Source organism: Eumetopias jubatus, unplaced genomic scaffold (genome assembly GCF_037043125.1).
Source record: "Eumetopias jubatus isolate StellerSeaLion01/CBP00866 unplaced genomic scaffold, mEumJub1_p1.0 scaffold_17, whole genome shotgun sequence".
Classification (NCBI taxonomy): Eukaryota; Metazoa; Chordata; class Mammalia; order Carnivora; family Otariidae; genus Eumetopias; species Eumetopias jubatus.
The window spans coordinates 10,266,764-10,287,636 of record NW_028274823.1 but is presented as its reverse complement, the minus strand read 5'-3'; the positions used below and the strand labels follow the sequence as shown (position 1 = coordinate 10,287,636).

The 20,873-nt window shown below is 48.5% G+C and overlaps 1 protein-coding gene across 1 annotated transcript in view; it reads left to right on the top strand.

Moving 5' to 3' along the window:
- The first annotated feature begins 20,104 nt into the window (after positions 1–20,104).
- Positions 20,105–20,873, top strand: part of TACC2 (transforming acidic coiled-coil containing protein 2) — a 191,952-nt gene continuing 191,183 nt past the window's right edge. The window contains exon 1 of the mRNA XM_088019900.1: positions 20,105–20,137. Coding sequence (XP_087876026.1) covers positions 20,105–20,137 — 33 coding nt within the window. The remainder of the gene's footprint in view (positions 20,138–20,873) is intronic.

Genomic DNA, 20,873 nt, shown 5'->3' with positions numbered 1-20,873 from the left:
TAAGTTACTGTGCCAGGCACCTACTGGGCCCTTTTGACCTGGAGATTCACCTCCTTCAACTTTGGAAAATATTCTTGTATTACTTCCTTGATAATTTCTTCCTTCCACTTTTTTGTTCCATGTCTGCATGTGTGACCTCATGGATTGATTCTCTAAGCCTCTAATATTTTTTCGTATTTTAAGTCTTTAATTCTATTTTTTTGACATTTTTTGTTTGCTTTCACTCTTCTATTGAATTTTTTAGTTCAGGCTATGTGGGAGGTTTGGTTCTTATTTGATTTTGCTTTTGTCTGCTCAGCGAGCATCAGGGGAGGGTGGGACAAGGTGAAGGCACAGGCTCTGCTTATACCTGTTTTTAATTTTCAAATGTTCAACCCCAGTTCTGCTCCCTCCATTGTTCCTGGTGTTTCAGAGTCTCTCCTGGGTCTGCAGTGCAGACTGGGTCTTGTTGGGCCTGAGGCCCCACCACCCACTCTTATCCCAGCTCTAGGCTGAGCCTCCTGTGCCCCAATTCCTCCAAGTCCAGACCTCAGTCCACTTCCCGGTGCCCACAAACACGGAGCAATTGCTTGACTGATGTGCCGTCCCAGTTTGCTTCGCTAGGGTCCCAACAAACTTAAAAAAAAATTCCTTTGCTATCACTTCAATGAATTCTCGGAGGAAAGGAGCTCCATCTGCTTCGTTAATGAGAATTTCTTTTTCACTGTGTCAGGAGATAATAGGCTTAAACATTATCCTTTTATTTTCATAAGTCCGCTGTTTGCTGTCATAACATCACTTTGAATTATTTTCCTCTCAGAATTTTAAAATAATCAACAGCCCGAAGCACTGCCTGTGAAACGTTTTGTTTTTCTTGTGTTCTCTGCCATATGCCAGACATTTTCAGCAAGGCTGCATTTATGTGAATTTAAGTCGGGCAAATAAGTAATACGCAATAAAAATATTAATGGAACCTCATTTTATGAGCAAATTTGAAAACATTGCAAATCTCGCCAAATTAAAACAATTTTTTGCTTGGGGTAGTTAATTAGTGTTTGGGTGGAGAAGCATTTCAAGGCTGGCCGGTCAAATGAAGGGTTAACGCTGCACGGTGTTGCCACACGGTGGCGCCATTCCAGACGCTCAGCCGCGGCTGGCGGTTTTTCGTGGGATGGTGGGAACCACCCGGTGCCTGGGCCCTGGGACTTTGACTTGTGATCTCAGTGTAATAAAAAAACAAAACAAAACAAAGCAAAGCAAAGCAAAAAAAAGGCACCATTCTTACATCTCAAGGCATTTTCAACCAAGCATTATGCGTTAGTACAAATGCAAGCACTGAAAACTGCTCCTGGTTGAATTAAGTGGGAACCAAAGTTAGATGCAGAAGAAAGCCTGAAACACAGCCCGCGGGGCATGCCAGGAGGTCACTCACAGAAGGCGCCCTGCACAGTGGGAGGGGTGATGCTGGGGAGATTAAAACAGGCGCTAAGGAGAAAATCCGCCCCAGCGACCATAGACACAGGCCCTCTGGAATATCTGCTTTACCTCTAGGCTTGTGCTCATGGGAACATTTGACTTACATGATCTGAGTGTTGAATTACCCAAGAACTTCAGAAAAAAGTCTTGCCAAATGTGATCGCTGTGAACAATTCTATTCCTGAATAAAGGCTTTCTGTTTGCAGAGGGCTTTTATGTACATTGTCTTGTTCAGGCCTCGCTGGGCCTGTGGAGAAGGTGGGCGGTGGGTGTGTTTCACACACCATGAGGCTCGTGGGCACCTGCTCCAAGTCCCGGCTGCAGGGGAGATGAGCCAGGGCCCAGGCATCCAGCCTTCAGACTCCTCCTTTGGAACCCACAGATGGGGCCTTCGTATGACGGGCTCCTTCCAACCCAATCAAAGACGTTAAATATGGAAAAAAGAAAGAAAGAAAGAAAGAAAGAACAAGAATCAAGGTCAATTGAATTCAGTGCCTGAATAGAATTTTGAAAATTAAATATTTCTAATGGAAATTAGATTACTTAAAAAATTTTCAGGGCCCCTGGGTGGCTCAGTCGTTGAGCATCTGCCTTTGGCTCAGGTCATGAACCCAGGGTCCTGGCATGGAGCCCTGCGTTGGGCTCCCTGCTCAGTGAGGAGCCTGATTCTCCCTCTCCCTCTGCCTGTCGGTCTGCCTACTTGTGATCCCTCTCTCCCTCTGTCAAATAAATAAATAAAATCTTTAAAAAATTGTTTTTTTCTGTGAAGAATTACTATTCACATGAGGTAAAATTCCTAGAATAGAAAAATATGTGGGGAGAAAATCCTCCTCCTTCCCTGTCCCCCAGTTTTTGCCCCTTCCTGGCGGTAGCCACTTACTGTCACCAGTTGCTTTTGTGAATTTCCAGAAAGTCATTATTTTAAATATTTTTATACATTTTGTAAAATAATGTAGGGCACCCAGGTGGCTCAATCGGTTAAACATGCGACTCTTGTTTTTGACTCAGGTCATGATCTCAGGGTCGGGAGATCGAGCCCCGTCTCAGGCTCCGTGCTGGGCATGGAGCCTGCTTAAGATGCTCTCTCTCCCTCTGCCTATGTCCCTTCCCCATTAAAAAAAAAAGATATATATATGCACAGTGCTGTCTGATTTTTTCAGAACATAGAAATACATACTACACATAATGTAGTATGCACACATAAACTGATACCTTTTTTTACACAGATGATAACATATTATACATACTGTTATGTACCTTAATTTTTTTTCCCACCCACCTATGTATCCTGGAGAGTTTTCCCTGTTGGTACCTAAAGGGATCCATTCTTTCTAACGGTTGGTTTGTTTTCCATCGTACGGTTGCACATTTAATTCATTCAATACCGATGGAATGTTAGGCAGTTTTGCCAGTTAGAGATGGGCTAAGAGTAACTGCTCATCTCCCTTTCTCAAGAGAGCACGCTGACATTTTCAAAAAGGACAACCTGATTTTATGAGGTTGGTAGAAGCTGACAATGACCGATTCCTGTTTACCAGAAGCACCTCTAATTTTATACTTTGTCATTTTGTTCTGTTTTTAAGGCTGCTTTGTTTTGAAAAGTGGCTGGTCCTGGCCAAAATATAGAATGGCCCCAAGTAAATGAAATCGCAGCCCCAGGCAGTTGAGACTCTCTCCAGGTCCCAAACAAAACGTAGAGTGAGAACAACAGAGATCTGCAGGCTCTGGGTACCTGCACGCTCCCTGGCCTCTGTTATTCTCCCTCAGGGCTGCAGAGCCTTCTGGAAAGCTGCTGCCTAGCCTGGGTCAGATTGCTTACACGCTGCCGTTTCCCAGGCCAGCGTTCCCAACCTTAAGCCAATGCACATTTATAGAACACTTCCATGTGATCCTGGGGGAAGACAGACCACGGGCGGAGGGCAGTGCTGAAAAGTCCTAACATCGGGAAGAGAGGGCCTGTTCTCAGCTCTCTGCTCCTCATGCTCAGAGGATCCTGGGTAAGTAAGTCTCAGACTGACGGCTTTCTTCTTTGAACAACGTGCGGCTTTAAACTGGTTTGGCTACTGAGATTAGAGGGGATAAATACATTTCTTTCTTTTCTTTCCTTATAAAGGGAAGTTAAAGGCACATTTGTGCTTCTTATTTCCACGCCCCCCCCACCCCACCCCACTATCTCCTAAGCTGCATGAAATGTATTTTTTTCTTTCCAATAAGTTACTGTCTCCTTTTGGTAGAATAAGTCCCCGTTGATCTAGACCTTGGTCCCCTCATTGGTAAAATAAGGGTTTTTTGGCGAGATGAAATTTCATTCTTCTGGCCTCTGTTATGATTCTGCCCATTGCAAATTGGATTTTCAAGTATTTGCGGTTCTTTGGAATGATGATTTAATAGACCCCCTGAGGCCCTAATACACGGAGACCTTATGAGAAAAAGTTATTTTAAAACTCCTGATGATGTTGACTTTGACATGTTTGCAGTGTTTCTCTAGACTCTACACAAGTACCTTTTCAGACCAGTTTTGGTGTTGCGCCTGCCAATTCGAGCTGCCATGTGATTTCAACAAACACTGTGTTTCTGAGTCTGACTTGGTGTCAGAACTGAATCATCAGGCCACACCCAGGGAAGGCAGAGTGCTGAGCCTCATTTGAAAATCTAGTTTAGTGAACCCTAGTGGAGTGTGTGTGTGTGTGTGTGTGCCCGTGTGGGTCATATTTCATAGGATATTCCATGAAACAGAAATGCCCAGACTCAGACCACATACCCTCTAGTGTGTAATGTCTGCATATGCGTGTGTATAGGGGGCAAAACTCCTCCGATTTCAGCTGCTGCTCCCAGATTGGTAGGCCGTCCTTCCTAGTGAGTACCTGTTGGCTACTTTGGGATTGTCCTGTGCTCAGGTTCAGCCGGCAGGGCCCTCTTGCTTCTGTCCATGTCCTCCTGCACAGACACCAATATCAGGTGGGTCTTGTGGCTGTTGGGGGTTGATGTTCAGGAAAAGTCTTATGGTCTAGTTTTGTTTTAAAAGTCCAGAGGTTTCAGTTTTCCTATCTTGTGGCTCAGTTTATATGGGGAGATTTGGGAAGATCTAAAAACTCTGCTACCACCCTGTTCCCAGACTGCCCCTTGTCAGGTTTGTCATCGCAGTCAGGAGACTGGCTTGCTTCTGCAGTAGCTCTAATGGGTAGTGATAAGGGTCTGGCCCAGGAGCAAAGGGAACGGGGAGGAAGGGGAGAGTGAAAGACACACGGGGAAGGAGGAATCCAGAGGTCTCCGTGAATGTGCGTCGGAGAGACAAGACGAATGAAACAGAGGGGACATTAAAACACAATCATGCCTCCCTTCAGTTCTTCCAGCAAACACTCAAGTGACCCCATGTCCTGGGTCCTGGGAATAACCCCGGAGCCTGTGGAGCACCTGGGCTGGAGGGGAGGCAGATGCCAAGCAGCAATCACTGTGAGCTGCAGAATTACCACGAGGGTCCCAGGGGATGTGACTGAAAGAACCCAGTCCTGTCAGTGGACATGGGAAATTCAGGAGAGGGTTTGGGTCCAAGAAGAGAGATATCAATTTACATTTCAGGGCGCCTGGGTGGCTCAGTTGGTTAAGCGACTGCCTTCGGCTCAGGTCATGATCCTGGAGTCCCGGGATCGAGTCCCGCATCGGGCTCCCTGCTCGGCAGGGAGTCTGCTTCTCCCTCTGACCCTCTTCCCTCTCGTGCTCTCTATCTCTCATTTTCTCTCTCTCTCTCGAATAAATAAATAAAATCTTTAAAAAAAATAAATTTACAGTGCAAGAGGTTAAGTAACTGTGAATCTTCTAAATAGAAATCTCCTCCAGAGTTAAAAACATGGTAGGTGCAGGAGGAAGTTGGGAATGGGGGCCAAGATTTGGAGCCTTCTGCCTGGACTCAGCAGAGGAAGTTAGGGAGCCAGTGGGATCATCTGAGGAGACCAGGCTGGAGGACCAAAGCCTGGATCTTATTAGATGGCTCCCCTGAGAGGGTGGGAGGAGAAACTGGAGAAGGCGAAGGAGAGCCGGATTTTGTAGCGCCTGCCCAAGTGGACAGAAGTCCGGGGAAAGCGGGGGCGACAGTGTCGGATGCTGTGGGGATGAGCAAAGGCCAGAGTCTGCAGATTCCGGGCAACTTCTGAGTGTGGTGTGAATCGGGGAACTTCTGTTGAAAGAAACAGAAACTCGCTTTGAGTTGAGAAGACGTAGCTCTGGGCTGTAGCAACTCCTTGCATCCCGGCTTCTCAGCTAGCGCGGGTCTGAGGGTGGGCTGGTGTCTGCTGGGCTCCTAAACTTGCTCCTCCCTCAAGTCATCATGCATTGTCTCCGGGTCTCTCTGGCACAGATCCCAGCCTCCATTCCTCACTGCCTGGTGATTTATGGCCCCCCCCCCTTGATTGACTTCCAGGGCCGCCATTACATATCAAGAGACAAGATCTGATTGGCCCAGCTCAAGTCCATGAGCGGTGTCGAAGAGGTGGATTGGTGCGGTAGGCAGGATGCTGCCTCAGTGGGAGGTGGGGAATGAGGGAGAACGAAAAATGAGCCATTTTCAGAGCAAAGGACAATGACAGGCCCTCAAAAGTTGTTTGCTCAAACGTATGATTTTATGGGAGTGGAGAGGTAATGCTGGTTGCAATGATGGGTGCTGCTAACTACACGCAAGGGCGTGTGCAGAATGGGCCAGGGGTGTGCAGGGTGTAGGGGACAGCACCAGGACAAATGCAATTCACCAGACGGTGGCATACCGTCCAGAAGAAAACCCAACTCACGAGGATGCTGACCGTGCTCCAAATCTCTGATTCCTGAGATTAGAAGCCTGGGTGAGATGGTCCATCCCAGCACAGGAGGTCTTATCCCAACACAGAACGTAGGGCAGGGGACTGAGGTCCAGGTGGTGAGACAAGGGAGCAGCCGACCCTGCCCAAGAAAGGAGCACACTCTTTGTGGGCTCGTCTGAACCCTGGGAGGGTCACTGGACAGTCCACGATCTTTGTCCTAGGGTTCCTTAATTTAGCTGTGTTTAGAAGAGGTAGATACCAGTGTGTTTTTATAATCCCAGCCTGCTGTGGCAAGTCTGTGCGTGTGTTTCAATCTCGTGAAACGGCTGTGTGTAGCAGGAGCAGCTCGAGAGAGTTACCACCTTGCCAACGTTTCATAAATGTTGTTAATGAGGGTGTTTAAAATTGACACAGTGGAGAGATCCGCTGGGACGGCTGAGCGCTCCGAGTTTGTGACCTAAAAAGGGGAAATTCTGCTCCACACTCAAGTCAGAGAATAGCCTCAACAGAGCCCCGTGCCAGGATTGGTGCCAAAGAATTATAAAGAGATTAAACCCAGCGACACAGGCTGATGTTGTTCTAGCAAAGAGAGCTGACTCTGTGTAGTCGAGCTGCTCACATCGGTCCAGGGATGACTAAAATTGGTTGTGTCTCAGTGTTCTGGGGCTCCAAAGAAATTCCCAGCCTCTACCAAAGGACTGCCTCTCCTCAGAGTTGTTGCCTTCCATGCTTATCAAGTCCTGAGTTGCAAGCCTCAGACCACGAATGATTCTTTCTTTCTAGTTGTGCTCATTTGTAAGTGGGGCCAAGTTTTTCGTTTTGAGAGGACATGATTTTGCTGGTCAGTCTGGGAGCTTAAAAAAGCAAGGCCTAGTATTCATTTCTGGTCATTCAAAAGCCCACTTCTGCGAATATGTTTCTGCTGAAACGGATAATGAGGCTCAAGTTAGGATCTGACAAAGTTATTTTGCGTCTCATGTTTCATAGCCAAAGGATGAGACAACCAACCCTTGAGTCCTGGTCAGTCACAAGATCATCCCCTCATGTGTTCCAGTTCTTTGAAGAACACTTGGTGGTGTTTTTGTTTGCATCACCTGGTGGAAGTTTCGCTATTTGGCATGTCTTGGGTGTGCTTCCCTCGCCCCCAACACCAGCCCGCTCTACCGCCCCGGGACTGCCCCTGCTTTGGCAAATGCCTCTCCCTCATGGAGCATAAACAAGGAGATTCAGGCTGACTTGTCTTGGTGAACAGGTGGGAGGGGAAATGACCCAACCACAGATGCCCATCTTGGACAAACAGCTAGATAGAGAAGGAACAATGCCCATTGGGCAGTCAGTCATTAGTACCAGATTTCTTATCAGATGGGCGGATCCTACCGGGAGAGAATTCAGGAAGTTATCCTTTGGGAGCTGTGTTTATACATGGCAAGATTAGTCCTCAGGCCCACGTTCCGGAAGCCAGACAGGGGTCAGACACATGGTCCTAGGAACCAAACCAATGGGGGTGAGAGAGGGGGGCTGAGCTGGGGCTTGGGAAGCAGTGCTTGGGCTGAGCTCCCCTGGAGGCGCTGGGTCCCACATCTGAAGTGCAACCAGGAAACTTAATCATTAGGTTTAGCTTCCTTCTGTCTTCTCTGCTGTTTTTCTGTACAACTAGGTCTACCTGTGCTTTCCACAGATTCATGGAGAGCCGAGGTGGGCACATGAGAAATTGCGCTCCAAGATTGTTGTTCAGTTATTTTGAAGATATCTTCACTGTCTTTGTTTTCTTCCTGTCTTCAAGTTACCCTGAGGGTCTGGTGGTTGCACACATTGACTTTCTCTTGCTCATTGTTTTATATCTTTTGAGGAGGAAGTATTGGGATGCAGGTCACTACCCCAAAAGTTAGTTAGAAAAAAAAACAGGAAAATATGATTAAGATGTTCTTTTTGTTCTTGTGGAAAGCCCTATAGTCTGAGCAAATGGGACTTAACAAAGTCTTGTTTATAAGGACTTTTAAATTATATGGTAATTATTATTAACCTGAAATTTTTAAAGATAGGTTTACAATAAAACTATCTGAAGAAGAAAAGTTTTAAAAAGCTATTTTCTATTTTACATAATAAAATTGCTTGATGTTAGCTGAAACTCTAAGTCCTAATAATTGCATTTGTCGTATTATGTCATATAGAAGGCAAATACCTTTAATTTCTTAGTGCAGCTCTAACCTATGGCTCATCAGTATAATATCTTGGCTGCAATATAACTGGCACTGATACCCCATCCACGCTCAAGATTTCTGCAGGGTCTGCCCTCCCCCCATCTCCCCCCACCCTCCCCTTGGCCTGCAGTTCCCAATTATGTTCATACTGCATTTGATTTCCAAAAATGACAGCACAGTTTAGCGTTTGGATTCAAATGATGTCTGAATATTTGTGGGTTTTAACAGCCTGTTTTCATAAGAAATATGGTTTTGCTAATATCCAGTATGCACAGGACTATATGAAAATTGTGAGTAAGGAGAATCTTGTATTTGAACGTGTCATCAAATATATGTTTTAACAGGAGGAAAAGAGACCCCTTATTGCAAACCAGTATGTGGCTTCACATTTCCATTTTGGGCTAAGGGACTGTGCACTGTTTAGAATGTGGGATGCTCAGAGCATCATCCTCAAAGAGATATAAGGCAGTGATACTCAGTCTGGCATGGGCCAAGTTGATGCTACTGATCACCAGTCAAGGGGCTATGCTTGTAAATTGTTATTTTACCATGGGAGAGGAACAGGATCCATCTATCGATCCTCCGTCACGTGACATCCTTTGTGCTCCAATGCACAGATCTTCGGGATGGCCAGCCAGAGTTGGGTGTAAGCTGGTATAAAGGAAAGTGAAATGGGCACTCTGGGGGAAATCTTATCAGTTAGCTTTTGCCATGTAACAAACCACCCCCAAACTTGGGGGTTTAAAACAATAACCATTTATTTAGTCTCTGATCCTGTGGATTGGCATTTGGACGTGGCTCAGCTGTTCCTCTGGGTTGTTTTCTTGGTCTCGGCTGAGATCTTTTGGTGTCTGTTGCCAGCAGTGGGCTGGCTAGCTCTCAGCACCTACTCATCAGCCGTGATGCTGAGGGTGTGATAAGTGTAGCCCCAGAAGAAGGCAAATTTAGGTCGGCCCTTGAGTAAAAGGGCCAGCCTAAGATAATGGTTCATAAGGTCAGCCAGATTGTCCCTGTTGGTCCTCAGGCCTGACCCACTGACCATTGTGCAGCCCAAGCCTAGTGGTGTCATTACTGTCCAGAGCCCTGGGATACTATCTCACGGAATCACGGGTGGGACCTCAATTATGGAGCAACAGTAAGAACTTTCCCATGATCCAGTGTAACTCTCTCCAGAGGAGATGCCTCAGGACAGAGAACTTCCCATCACTGGAGGTATTCAAGCAGACCCAGAGATTCCATGATTATTCCCAGGTTCTGGTTTAGACGTGCAAAACCTAGAAAGCATCATCACCAAAAGTACCTGGCCTCTGTCCCCCAAAGAGCCAGATTCCAGCTGATGAACTAGACCCCTCAAGACCTGTATCAAACATCCCAGGCTGTGACTGCCGGTGGAGACCCCAGGTCTCTGCATTCAAAGGCAGCGCAGGGCTACAACGCTCTCCTGAGACAAGAAGAAGCCCCTGTGCTTCTGGAGATGTCCTCCATCCCCACTCTAGTGGCAGCCCTCCCACCGCCTCCAGGTACACTGTGTGTCCTTGCTCACCCAGCCCTCCACCTGCTCTCCACCCGGACAGTCCCGACCCCCATGTCTGATCCTGCCAACTGGTGCCCCCAAGTCCGTCCCCCATTCACAGTTCTCTGGTTTCAATACCTTCCTGCTTGATCTATCCTACAGCAGGTCTAGGCTCGCCTCCCACCTCCCCTGCAACCTCCTCGACCATCCAGGCAGAGACAAGCTATACAAAACGAGACGGTTTGTAAACAGCAAACACTTGGAAACAACTTGGTGTCCACTGCAGCTATTAAATCGGATGTTACAGGCACAAGGGATTGTTTTTGATATGCCACTATGAAATGGAAAGTAAAAAGCAGTTTCAAAAAGATTACAAACAGGGGCACCTGACTGGTTCAGTCGGTAGAGCATACGACTCTTGATCTCAGGACTGTAGGTTCAAGCTCCATGATGGGTGTAGAGATTACTTTAAAAAATTAACCCCCCCCTTTTTTTAAGATTTTATTTATTTATTTGACAGAGAGAGACACAGCGAGAGAGGGAACACAAGCAGGGGGAGTGGGAGAGGGAGAAGCAGGCTTCCCGCCGAGCAGGGAGCCCGATGCGGGGCTCGATCCCAGGACCCTGGGACCATGACTTGAGCCGAAGGCAGATGCTTAACTGACTGAGCCACCCAACCGCCCCCCAAAATAAAAATCTTTAAAAAACAAAACAAAAAACCCAAAAACAGTACAAACAGTATGCATGATCCCTGATTTTGATTCTGTGGATTTTATTTAAGTTTACAAATGTACGCTCACCCAGACGTCAGTTGGTGTTTCTCTGCGCCTTTAGACTCCAGTTCAAGTCTGTGCCTAGAGGATCCCCAAGGTGCACCCCATGATTTCTGTGAACCCCCCAGGGCTTGTATACTCTGGTCTCCTCTGCTCTCAGGCGCCTACTTGACTACTGTATTGACCCAAATATGAATAAAATGCAGCTCCTTCTTCAAGTTCCAGCCCCCCAGCCCCTGCCAAAAGTAAAACACAGCAGAACAAAGTGCTCACAAAGCATTTGTGACTGTGGTCGTGTGAAGATCTGGGGCCCAAGAGGAGGGCTGTGTGCCACAGTGGAGGGAAAGTGACATTGGGCGTGATTGTTACTCGAGTGTCCTCCGCCTGCATTCAGGGCCAGCCCCCCTGACCTTCCTCCATCGTTCTCTATCTCACATCAATGCCCAGGTCCTTCTGCACCCCTGTGTCCTCTTCTTTGACCTTCACCTCAGGAACCAAACCTCCTTAACTCTCCTTTCACACAGGGAGGCCCTTAGCCATCTGAGCTGCAGTTCCTGCCAATCCTTGACACCTACACAGACTAAATTCGGTTCTTTGCCCAAAGAGTGTTTCTTCCCAAGAGAAATTCTGGTGCCAGGTTGTGAATCAGCTGGACTAGGCTGCTGGAGGGTGAAGGGGAGCTGAGATTTAAATTTGGGCAAGCTACCAAAGGTCTCTGGCCTTGATTGATCATCTGTAAAATGGGGGCATTAGACTAAGTCAGTGCTTCTCCACATAGAGTAGGGCTCACCAGAGTATAGACTGGCCATGGGTGTGCCAGGATTCCAATCGCCTCGACCTGTGGTGTGGTCAGGTGGGGCCCGGCCAGGGGACGAAGACTCACGCAGCCTTGTCCATGTCCCCAAGTCAGGGGCTGGGCACATGTCTTCATAGTAGAGTACGTATGCCAAGACGTGAGAGGTCGGGAAGCCCTGCGATGAGCTAGAGCTCTCGTGCGCCCCGACTCTAAAGCTGCTGGTAGAGACTGACATTGGCCTGACAGGAAGTCTGTGTTATGATTGGGTGACAGTGGGTTGCTGGGGTGGTGGGGAATCCCAACTACATCTTATTAAAGTCAGAACTGTTGAATGGAAGGAACTCACCTTGTCATTCGTTGAATGGAACACACATTTATTGGATTCCAAAGCAGGGAGCACGGAACCCGGAGAAAGGAGATCTGGGTTGGAATCCCAGCTCTGCCAGCCTATCAGCCAGTCGAGTCAGAAGACAGAAGTGTCTCGGTTATTTTAGCAGAAAGAATTTGATGTAATGACGTGTTATCTAGGTAAAGAGCAAGGCAGAAAAGCCAACTCGGAGTTATGACAGAAAGTGGCGCCTGCAGGAGGCGGTTATCACACGCAGGGCTTAGGGAGCAGAGAGAAGCTGGAATTATTCAAATTTAGAAGCTTGGAGGAGGGCCCCACAGAAGGGAAACTCAGACCCCTGTGGAGGGAGCCCCAGCCGTGAGGCGAGCTCTGCAGGCGTTGGGATGACTGCACAGGGGACGCCAGCGCTGCAAGGGGGGGGACTGTCCCCCGCCACCCCGCTCCCGAGGTGAAGCCGTGAGGCTGGACGCTGCTCCCAGAACTGGAAAAACAGACCGGAAGGAGTGTGTTCTCCTTCTTCCTTCCACCTCTGGCCTCTGCCTCCTCCGGCAGGGCCTAGCAAGAGCAGCCGGCCAAGTGGAAGCCGGCTGGCAGAGTCCCCCACTGGAATACAGTACGTTTGAGGCTGGGAGGGTAACTGCATGACTGGCCCAGCCTCTCCCCAGCAGCGGGGCTGGGTGCAGTGGTCTCTGGTCCCTGGGGCAGGAGCGACTGATTTCTGAGTTCCTCCCAGTCCCTGCCTGCTACAAGGCCGGGCTTCTCCCATCTGAATTTCCTGGTGGCCTCAGAGATGGGGGAGGCTGGGGGAGAGTGGCGGGGAAGATCTGTCCTGTCACTCAAACCCCACAGAGCAGCCAGGTCCCTGCCAGAGCAGAAAGCAGGCGAGGTCTCTCAATAAATCCCCTTCCCAGGCTACGGCTGTTTGTTTGTATTAAAACGGGAACATGATAACAGAGCTATAAGTAGCTCCACGCTCAGCTGTGCAAGGTAGGGAGTTAGAACAACTGCATTCAGCCACGGGAGGGAGAAGATGAGGTCTCCTGCCTGCTGGGGCCATCCGTGGGAACAAGCAGCTGGCTGAGGTCGCTGGGCACGTCAGGCAGCCAAAGTCACCGCTGGTCAGGTGAACCTGAGCTCGCCTTCAGTGAGCGGACAGAAACTGGACGCCTCCAGCCGATGCCTCCCCACATGCTCAGCTGACACAGGGCCTGACTGGCTGGATGCCACTGTGGCCCGAGGGCAATGCCACAGCAGGGAAGGCAGGTCTCCCCTGACCTTGCTAGTCTGGTCCGGAGGCGACCGCAGAGGCCCGCTCAGGGGGAGCACGCCTGTCTGAGTCTAGACCGGGCTCCAGCCCCTGCTCGCTGGGACACCAGGGTAGATCATTCCCACCCTCCTGGCCTCGGCTTCCCCATCTTGTGAAGGAGGTGCCGGTGAAGATGATCTCCAAGCTTCTTCCAGCACTAACAACCTAACGTGCTCAATGAAGAAGAAAAATCAAAACTTCTTAAGCCTTTAAAACAGAAACATCCCCATCCCGTTTTTTAACATAGAGAATAAAAATCCCTAAATAGAAAACTTGGTACAATTGTCTGATGTAGCAACAAATCCCAGCAGGCTGTTCTCACAGGACAGTGGGGGTGAGTTGCAAAACCTCTCTGAGCCTCCGTGTTATCATCGATGCCATGGGGCCGACGTGATCTCGTCTCTGATTTCCCAGCTCCCGCCGCCTCCCACCCTACACGTAGCACGTAAAATGGGGCATGGGCCCGACCTGGACATCGCAATCCGGGTCTGAGCGGCGTCCCCCACCCACAGGTCTCTCCGCGCCGCTCAGCTGCCGTGCTGGTTCTCACGGTTCCATTTCCCCTCCTCCTCCACACTTGGCCCCAGGCCCCATTTCCCCTGTTCTGCTCTCGGCTCCTCCTAGCTGTGCTCTGGCTACCCAGCCCTGCTAGGCTGTCTCAGCCACCACAGCAAGTGACCGGCCCGTACCTGGCACTGTTCGCAGATCAACTGGGGCGGGGCGGGGTGGGGGGGGGTAGGTCGCATCAGCTGGGACCCTCCCAACCAGTTCTGGTTGCCAACAGCTAAAAACTCCATGCTCTACTCCAGAAGTCAATGAGCAGAAAAAGAAATGAGAGAAAAAGGCCATCAATTACCTTTGAACTGTATGGAAAAATCTTCCAAGGTGGGAGCATCACATCCTTCGTGAATGTAGGGCCTGGGGCCAACCAGACTCCATCCTTCCTCTTACTCTCCGCTGGTCTTTGACCATGTGACTTGATCCCTCTGGGCTTTGGTTGTTCATCCATAAAAAGAGAAAATACCTACCCCATGGCCTCGCCGTAAGTATTAAAGACCGCACGAGCGCCTCAATGCTTGGTACATAAAAAAGCTCAATATTTATAGAACGCATGAAGACATGGATTAATGAATCAAAGACTGTCCTATCTTACATTCGGGGTATTTGGGGATTTTTGATGATGCGACACCAGTAAACCAACTGAGAAACAAAAATCCTCCCAATTATCTTTTAAAATGAATTTTATATATTTAATCTATGGGAGAGTAGGTTGAGATCAGCTGGCTGTTTAGGCTCCGTACAGAAACAAGTGGGTAGAAGAAACCTTTGTGGATTCAGTCTCGTTTGTGGCAAGCCACTGGAATGAATTAGAAGCCTAAACTGTGGATCCTTTTTAAAGATAGGCAGTTTAACTCACCTGAGGACATAGAGGTACTCTAGCTAAGTTAACACGTGGTGCCCAGCGATGCCCACGGAGAGGGACAGGATCGGAATGGTGTGTCACCAGCCCAGTAAACATTTCAGTGTAAATGGCTTGTTCAAAAGTTCTTGAAACAATTTACTTTCTTCTTATTGAGTGTGTTATAAAATGTCTTAGTCACCATGGGTTTCTTCCAGTGTACAAGTCAGTTTAGCTGAGCTTTTATTTCAGAAGTACTGATTTCTAAGTAGTCGCACCCAAATTCGTGATTTTACTGAAGGGATAAAAAGAAGGCAGTATAAGCCTTGTTTCACTGAGGGATTTGCCTACTGGGACTCCAAACAGACCCACTGCCAGCAATGATAGAACAGGCAGCAGTTTATCTAGGGCTTACTCTGTTCCGAGAGCTTTACTGAAATTAACTCACTACAGCCATGCGAGGTAGGTATTGCTATGATTCCCATTTTAGAGATGACAAAACCGAGGACACAGAAATTAAATAATTTGCCAGAATTTACACACCAGGTAAGTGGTGAAGCTCGTATTCATGTGACAGTAGTCCGGTTCATAATCCCAACCCCTGCCTCCAAACGGAGGTTGTCGCAGAGATGGACGAGGGAACCCATACACATGTGTGTTCAGCCATGTGTGGTGGGAAATGGGAATCTGGTTGCTTGCTTAATGTCCAGCTTGGAAGAAGACAGAGAGGGCAACTGATCAGCCATGGACACGTGTGGACTGGTAACTCAGGGAGACTGATATTGAGGTTCCATCAGAGCACCGCCCTGGGGAGAGGTGATCATGACTAAGGAATGTGGACACTCTGGATTCCATAGTGCCTGGCATCTGAACACGTCCCCAGTGCCCAGCCACTCTATTACAAGAGATGGAGCACCAGCTTCTGGGACGGAAGCTGAGAAGTTGGCCTATTCGTTTGTTCTCTTCCCCACTGGCCGTGGCCACCTCCGGGCAGCAGTGTTAGGATGGGCATCAGTGATGATGCCCAGTGTCCAGCAGTCCTGACAGTGGTCATGGGACCAACAGTGGCAGCGACAGTGATATTAGTAGCGACCCATGAGTTGACTGAGGAGATGGTTCATGGAAGGAATACGCACTGACGAAGGCATACAGCTGAAATTGAATCCGGAACGTTCCCCACCTTCAACGTCCTTATGCGACTCCGCCGTTTTGGTTGGCCAGCCTCTCTTCCTCCTTCTCTCCCCCAGGAGTGTGCCTCCAATTCTTTTTTTCTATGCTTGGCCCCTGTTGCCCCCTGAATGACCTCTCTTCATTTCCAGTTGGCTCATCCAAGATATTTCACATAAAAAGATTCTCTTCCCTAGAAGAATTCTCCTGTGACTTGGCAGGGCGGCGGCGGCGGCGGCGGCGGCGGGGGGGGGAGGAGGCAAACATTCTGTTTCTCATCCCACCAATCCTTAATTGCACAGAAACCTGGTGTTAATAAACATAAAAGTAACAGTTTTCAGACGCTCCTCCCGCCTCCCCCCTCCCCCATGGAATACTTTTTTTAAACAATAGGAGATGCAGAACCCCAAGATATGAAACACACACACCTTTAAGACAGGAGGCGAAATTCACGTAACACAAAATTAACCATTTTAAAGTGAACAATGTGGTTATATTTACCACATTCCCAATGCTGGGCAACCACCACTTCTATCTAGTTCCAGAATATTTTCATCACGCTGAAATAAAACCCCGAACCCATCAAGAAGTTACTCACCCTGCCCCCAGCCCTTGTGAACCATCAGCCTGGTTTCTGTCCCTCTGGATTTGCCTCTTTTGGACATTTCCTATCGGTGAAATCACACAATATGTGACCGTTTGTTTTTGCCCTTTTTCACTCAGTAAGTTTTGAGGCTCGTCTGAGTTGGTTACATGTATCAGAACTTCACTCCTTTTCACGGCTGATTAATATTCCGATGTATGGATCTATCACAATTTGATTATCCATTCATTTGTTGAAACATATACACTTCTGCTCTGTCCGAACCACAAGTGGGGGCACCAAGATCCCCCCCACCACATCCAACATGTCCCTCCAAGAAGTTCCTGACACTCCTCCGAGCTTGGTCAGACACCTGGTCTCCAGGGAGGCTCTGATGCAATGCCAACTTGTTTCCCAGGAGGGGTCGCACCCTGTGGCAGGGATCAGGGGCTTCTGCAGAAAGAAAGACTCACAAAACCGAAACCAGCTGCATTCCTGCCAAAGAGTGGCTGCCTGGTGATCATGGGAAGAACCCCGGGAGGTGGAAGGCTGCCGGGCACAGGGGGCTCTGGGCAGCTGCCCATCATCGGTCCCACCCAAGGGCCTCAAGGCCTCCTCCACCCTGATGGGCAGGTCTGCTTCTCAGCGCCCTGGCCAAGCCTGCGGCTTTTTATGACTTCACTTGTTGAAACTCAAGCCACGCCCCGGTAAGTACATTCTCCACACAACACACTATAAACAGGTGCCAGACTGCTGGCGTCATCCTATTTTCACAAGTTCTCTTTGTCTTGCCACATTACTTAGGGTGGGATTCTTCCAGGTGCCAACAGGAAGCCCTTTGCGCATTTTACTCCTTTTCCCCGGGGAAGGTTTGTCCCTGCTCTGCGGCATGAAGGGCGAGTGAATGATCTGGACAGTGAATGCCCTGCTTGCCGGGCAGGACAATTCTGATCGCTTAGGTGCAGCCAATCAGGTCACAGGGCCAGTTTTAGTCTGGATAAGCCCTCTCTGAAAGGAGCCCTGCTCCTGTAATAACGGGGAAAATCCTCTACGCGAACGGCCCAGGCCGCAATGGGCTCAGAAATGCTGATTCCGCGTTTGTGTGATCACAGCGGCTCCGCGCGGCCCGCGGCTCAGGTATGAGGCGCAGCTGGTTTGTGTCAGTGTCAAGGGTGGAGACGGCTTGTTTGCCCAACTGGATGACGTGGGCCAGCGCCTCTGCTTAGGCCTCACCTGCTTCTAAATGGAAGAGAAAGTCCAATTGCTGGAAAGCAGACTTGCCGTGGGCCCGCAGCCTCCAAAGTCCCAGACCTTCCCCGAATGTAAGTAGACGGCAGAGCTGGACCCGCCTTCCTTTCTGGTCTTGGGGGAGCTCGAGGGGCCGGCAGTGCTGTAGCTCAGGAGGAGAGAGTTCCCGCAAGAGCCAAGCCTTCTCTCTGTGGTTTTGAAATTCACACTGAGCCAGAAGTAGGTTTAGTATTTTTTTTTAAGATTTAATTTTTAGGGAGAGAGAGAGAGAGCGGGAGCACAAGCAGGAGAGGCAGAGGGAGAGGGAGAGAGAGAATCTCAAGCTGATTCCCCGCTGAGCACGGAGCCCGACACGGGGCTCGATCTCACCACCCCGAGATCAGGACCTGAGCTGAAATCAAGAATCCGAGGCTCAACCGACTGTGTCACCCAGGCGCCCTGAGCCAGAAGTAGTTTTGTCATTGTTACCTTCTAAAAAGCTAGTTCGGGCGCTCTGATTTGTAATGCAGTTATTGAATTTAATCTGGTGAATGAAACGCAAAAATTAATATTACATTGAACTGGGGCACCTGGGGGGCTCAGTCAGTTAAGCGTCTGCCTTCCGCTCAGGTCATGATCCCAGAGTCCTGGGATCGAGTCCTGCTTTGGACTCCTTGCTCAGCGGGGAGCCTGCTTCTCCCTCTCCCTCTGCTGCTCCCCGGAATCAGCATTTCTGATCCCATAAAAAATTTTAAAAAATTACATCAAACTGCATGAAATCCCAACTGTGTGTGGGTTAAACTCTTGGCCTGGGGAAGTGACAATCTTTGATACAGGCATAACGATTAACAGCCATCATTGTTTGCTAATGAGGCATCGCTTTCCAAATGAACCTCAAAAAAAAAAAAAAAAAAACCCTGAAGTGATCAATTTTAAATACATGAAGATTTTAACGTTCCGTAAGTGAGCATATGATTTTTTCCCCCATCTTATAAACAGTAGATGGCAAGAAAGGATTAAGGAATTGTATCCTTTTGACCCAAGGGTTTGGAGTGAGAGAATCAGTCGATCCCTACTACACTGATGTCACTTCCAGTTTTCTCAGTTTGGGGGCATTTTATTTGTGCTGCTGAAAATACTCACATTTTCTTTTCCCGTGAATTGTTCAGTATGCGTAGCACATGGTAACTACTCAGTCAGTGTTGGTTGAATGGATAAGCAATCAGTGGACAAATTCTATTTGAAGTGAGTCAATCACCGAAGTTTTCTGAGCTAATATCTCCACCAAATACTATGGTGGAAGTAAATACTGCTGTGGAAGAAATCTTGAGTTAGAAGGCAGGAGACTGAGTCCGTTTTCCAGCTTTGACTTCCCCAGATTGGGTCTTTGGCAAGCCCCCTTCCCTTCTCTGGTTTCAGTTTCCCCCCCCGGGTCAGACTGGTAATCTCTCAGGCTCCAGCTCTAAAAGTTGATAATTTTACAAGTTTTCTGTAACGTAGTTTCTCCGCGTAGAAAAAGCGCGGGTGAGAGTCCCCATCCTGCTGATGTTATGGGGTCTCGTGGAACTCTGTGAGCTGTGTGGGAAGCCTCCTCCCGAGGACGGTGATTAATCATCACTGTTGCTAAGCGAGCCCGATGGAACGGCTCTAGTGGTCCGGGCAGCCCGCCCCTTTACCTGATGATTTATTCCTTGTCTGGCCCCGGCAACCCATTTTCCTCACCAAGAAAACCATTCTGCCCTCGTAAAAATATGTGCAGAAGCGAAACTGATTTGATGAAACAAGCGCTTCAAGTAAAAAATATAAAAACCGTATGTTACTGAAGGGAAGTGGATTTCAAACCTCCTGATGTGCGGCACCGGGCTCTGTGGTCACTTGATGGGGGGAAGTGCCACACTCTGCATTTCTGGAGGGAGCACAGTCAGGAGCAGAAAACACCCTGAGAGCGCCACCCCTGGAACTCTCTTTGGCACCTGCGCCCCTTCTGTCGCTCCATTTGTGGATACACCTGTGCGAGTACATCGGCGTTCACACAGACTCAGGAACAAACTCGTTTCTCAGGTGCGCCTGGGTGGCTCAGTCGTGAGCCAGGGGTGCCTTCTGCTCAGGTCTTGATCCCGGGGTCCTGGGATCTGAGCCCCGCATCGGGCTCCCCCGCGGGAAGCCTGCTTCTCCCTCTCCCACTCCCCCTGCTTGTGTTCCTTCTCTCGCTGTCTCTCTCTCTGTTAAATAAATAAATAAAATCTTTAAAACAAACAAACAAAAAACCCTCGTTTTTCAGAAGTGGCTGCCAACCCTGGGCTGGGGAACAAACACAGCAGCCTGTCCTGGGAAAGAAGTCTGGGTGGCATATCGCAAAAGAAAACCCTTCAAAAGCGATTTTCTGCAGAGATCCACATTTCCCATCATCTGGCTTTTGAGTTTGGGGAGATGTGCGGAAAGAAAAAGCCTCAGATCTTCCTCAGTTTTACAGATGTGTATACCTTTTTATTTCTTCTAGTTGCTTCTGGTAAAATCCTGAGGGACACCGGCACCCTGAATCACCATGGGCAATGAGAACAGCACCTCGGAAGGCCAGGTGGGTGTCAGGGAGCTCACCCCTCAACCTGCACGGGTCCCTTGACTGACCTTGACTGGATTTTTTTTTTCAGCATCTCCTCTCCACCCAGGAAGGAACAAGCGAAAACACAGATTATGCATAAAGACATATGGACACACAGAAGTGTTTACCCTTTGCACTTTCAGAATTCTTGTATTAAGGCTAGCCCTGATTTTATAAGCCATATTAAAAAAAAAAACTAGTTTAACTATTTTGTCCTTTTAAAATAATAAGAGTTTGGCACATTTTTCCGGGATTGTGACTATCCATCCGCTTACTTATGTGGATGCATCAGAGGAGGTTGAAATAAAACCTTATCCACACTCCTCCCCAAAATAAAGTTATGGCCCTTAAGGAGTGATCTTCAAATCTATCCATGTTGAGCAGATTAAACGTGAACTAGCATTTCCATGTTAGGGAAGGTTTTCACAACTGAGGAATGAGCTTGAACTGCCTAATCATGCATACTCCTGGGATTGTTAAAATATATTCAAATTTTATAGCTCTCCATTTTCAGTTTGAGAGACTTAATTCAGTGCCCTGGTGAACAAAATCAGGAGGACGCTTTCCTATTTATCTCACATGGAAATTCTGGTTTAATGGTATTGAGTTTTCTGAATGAGATAATCGGATCTGAAAGGCAGCGTAAAGCAATTGGCTTTCCCTCTGCCTTCTTCCCTACAATCTTCTTTTCTCAAGGAGGAACACGGGAATC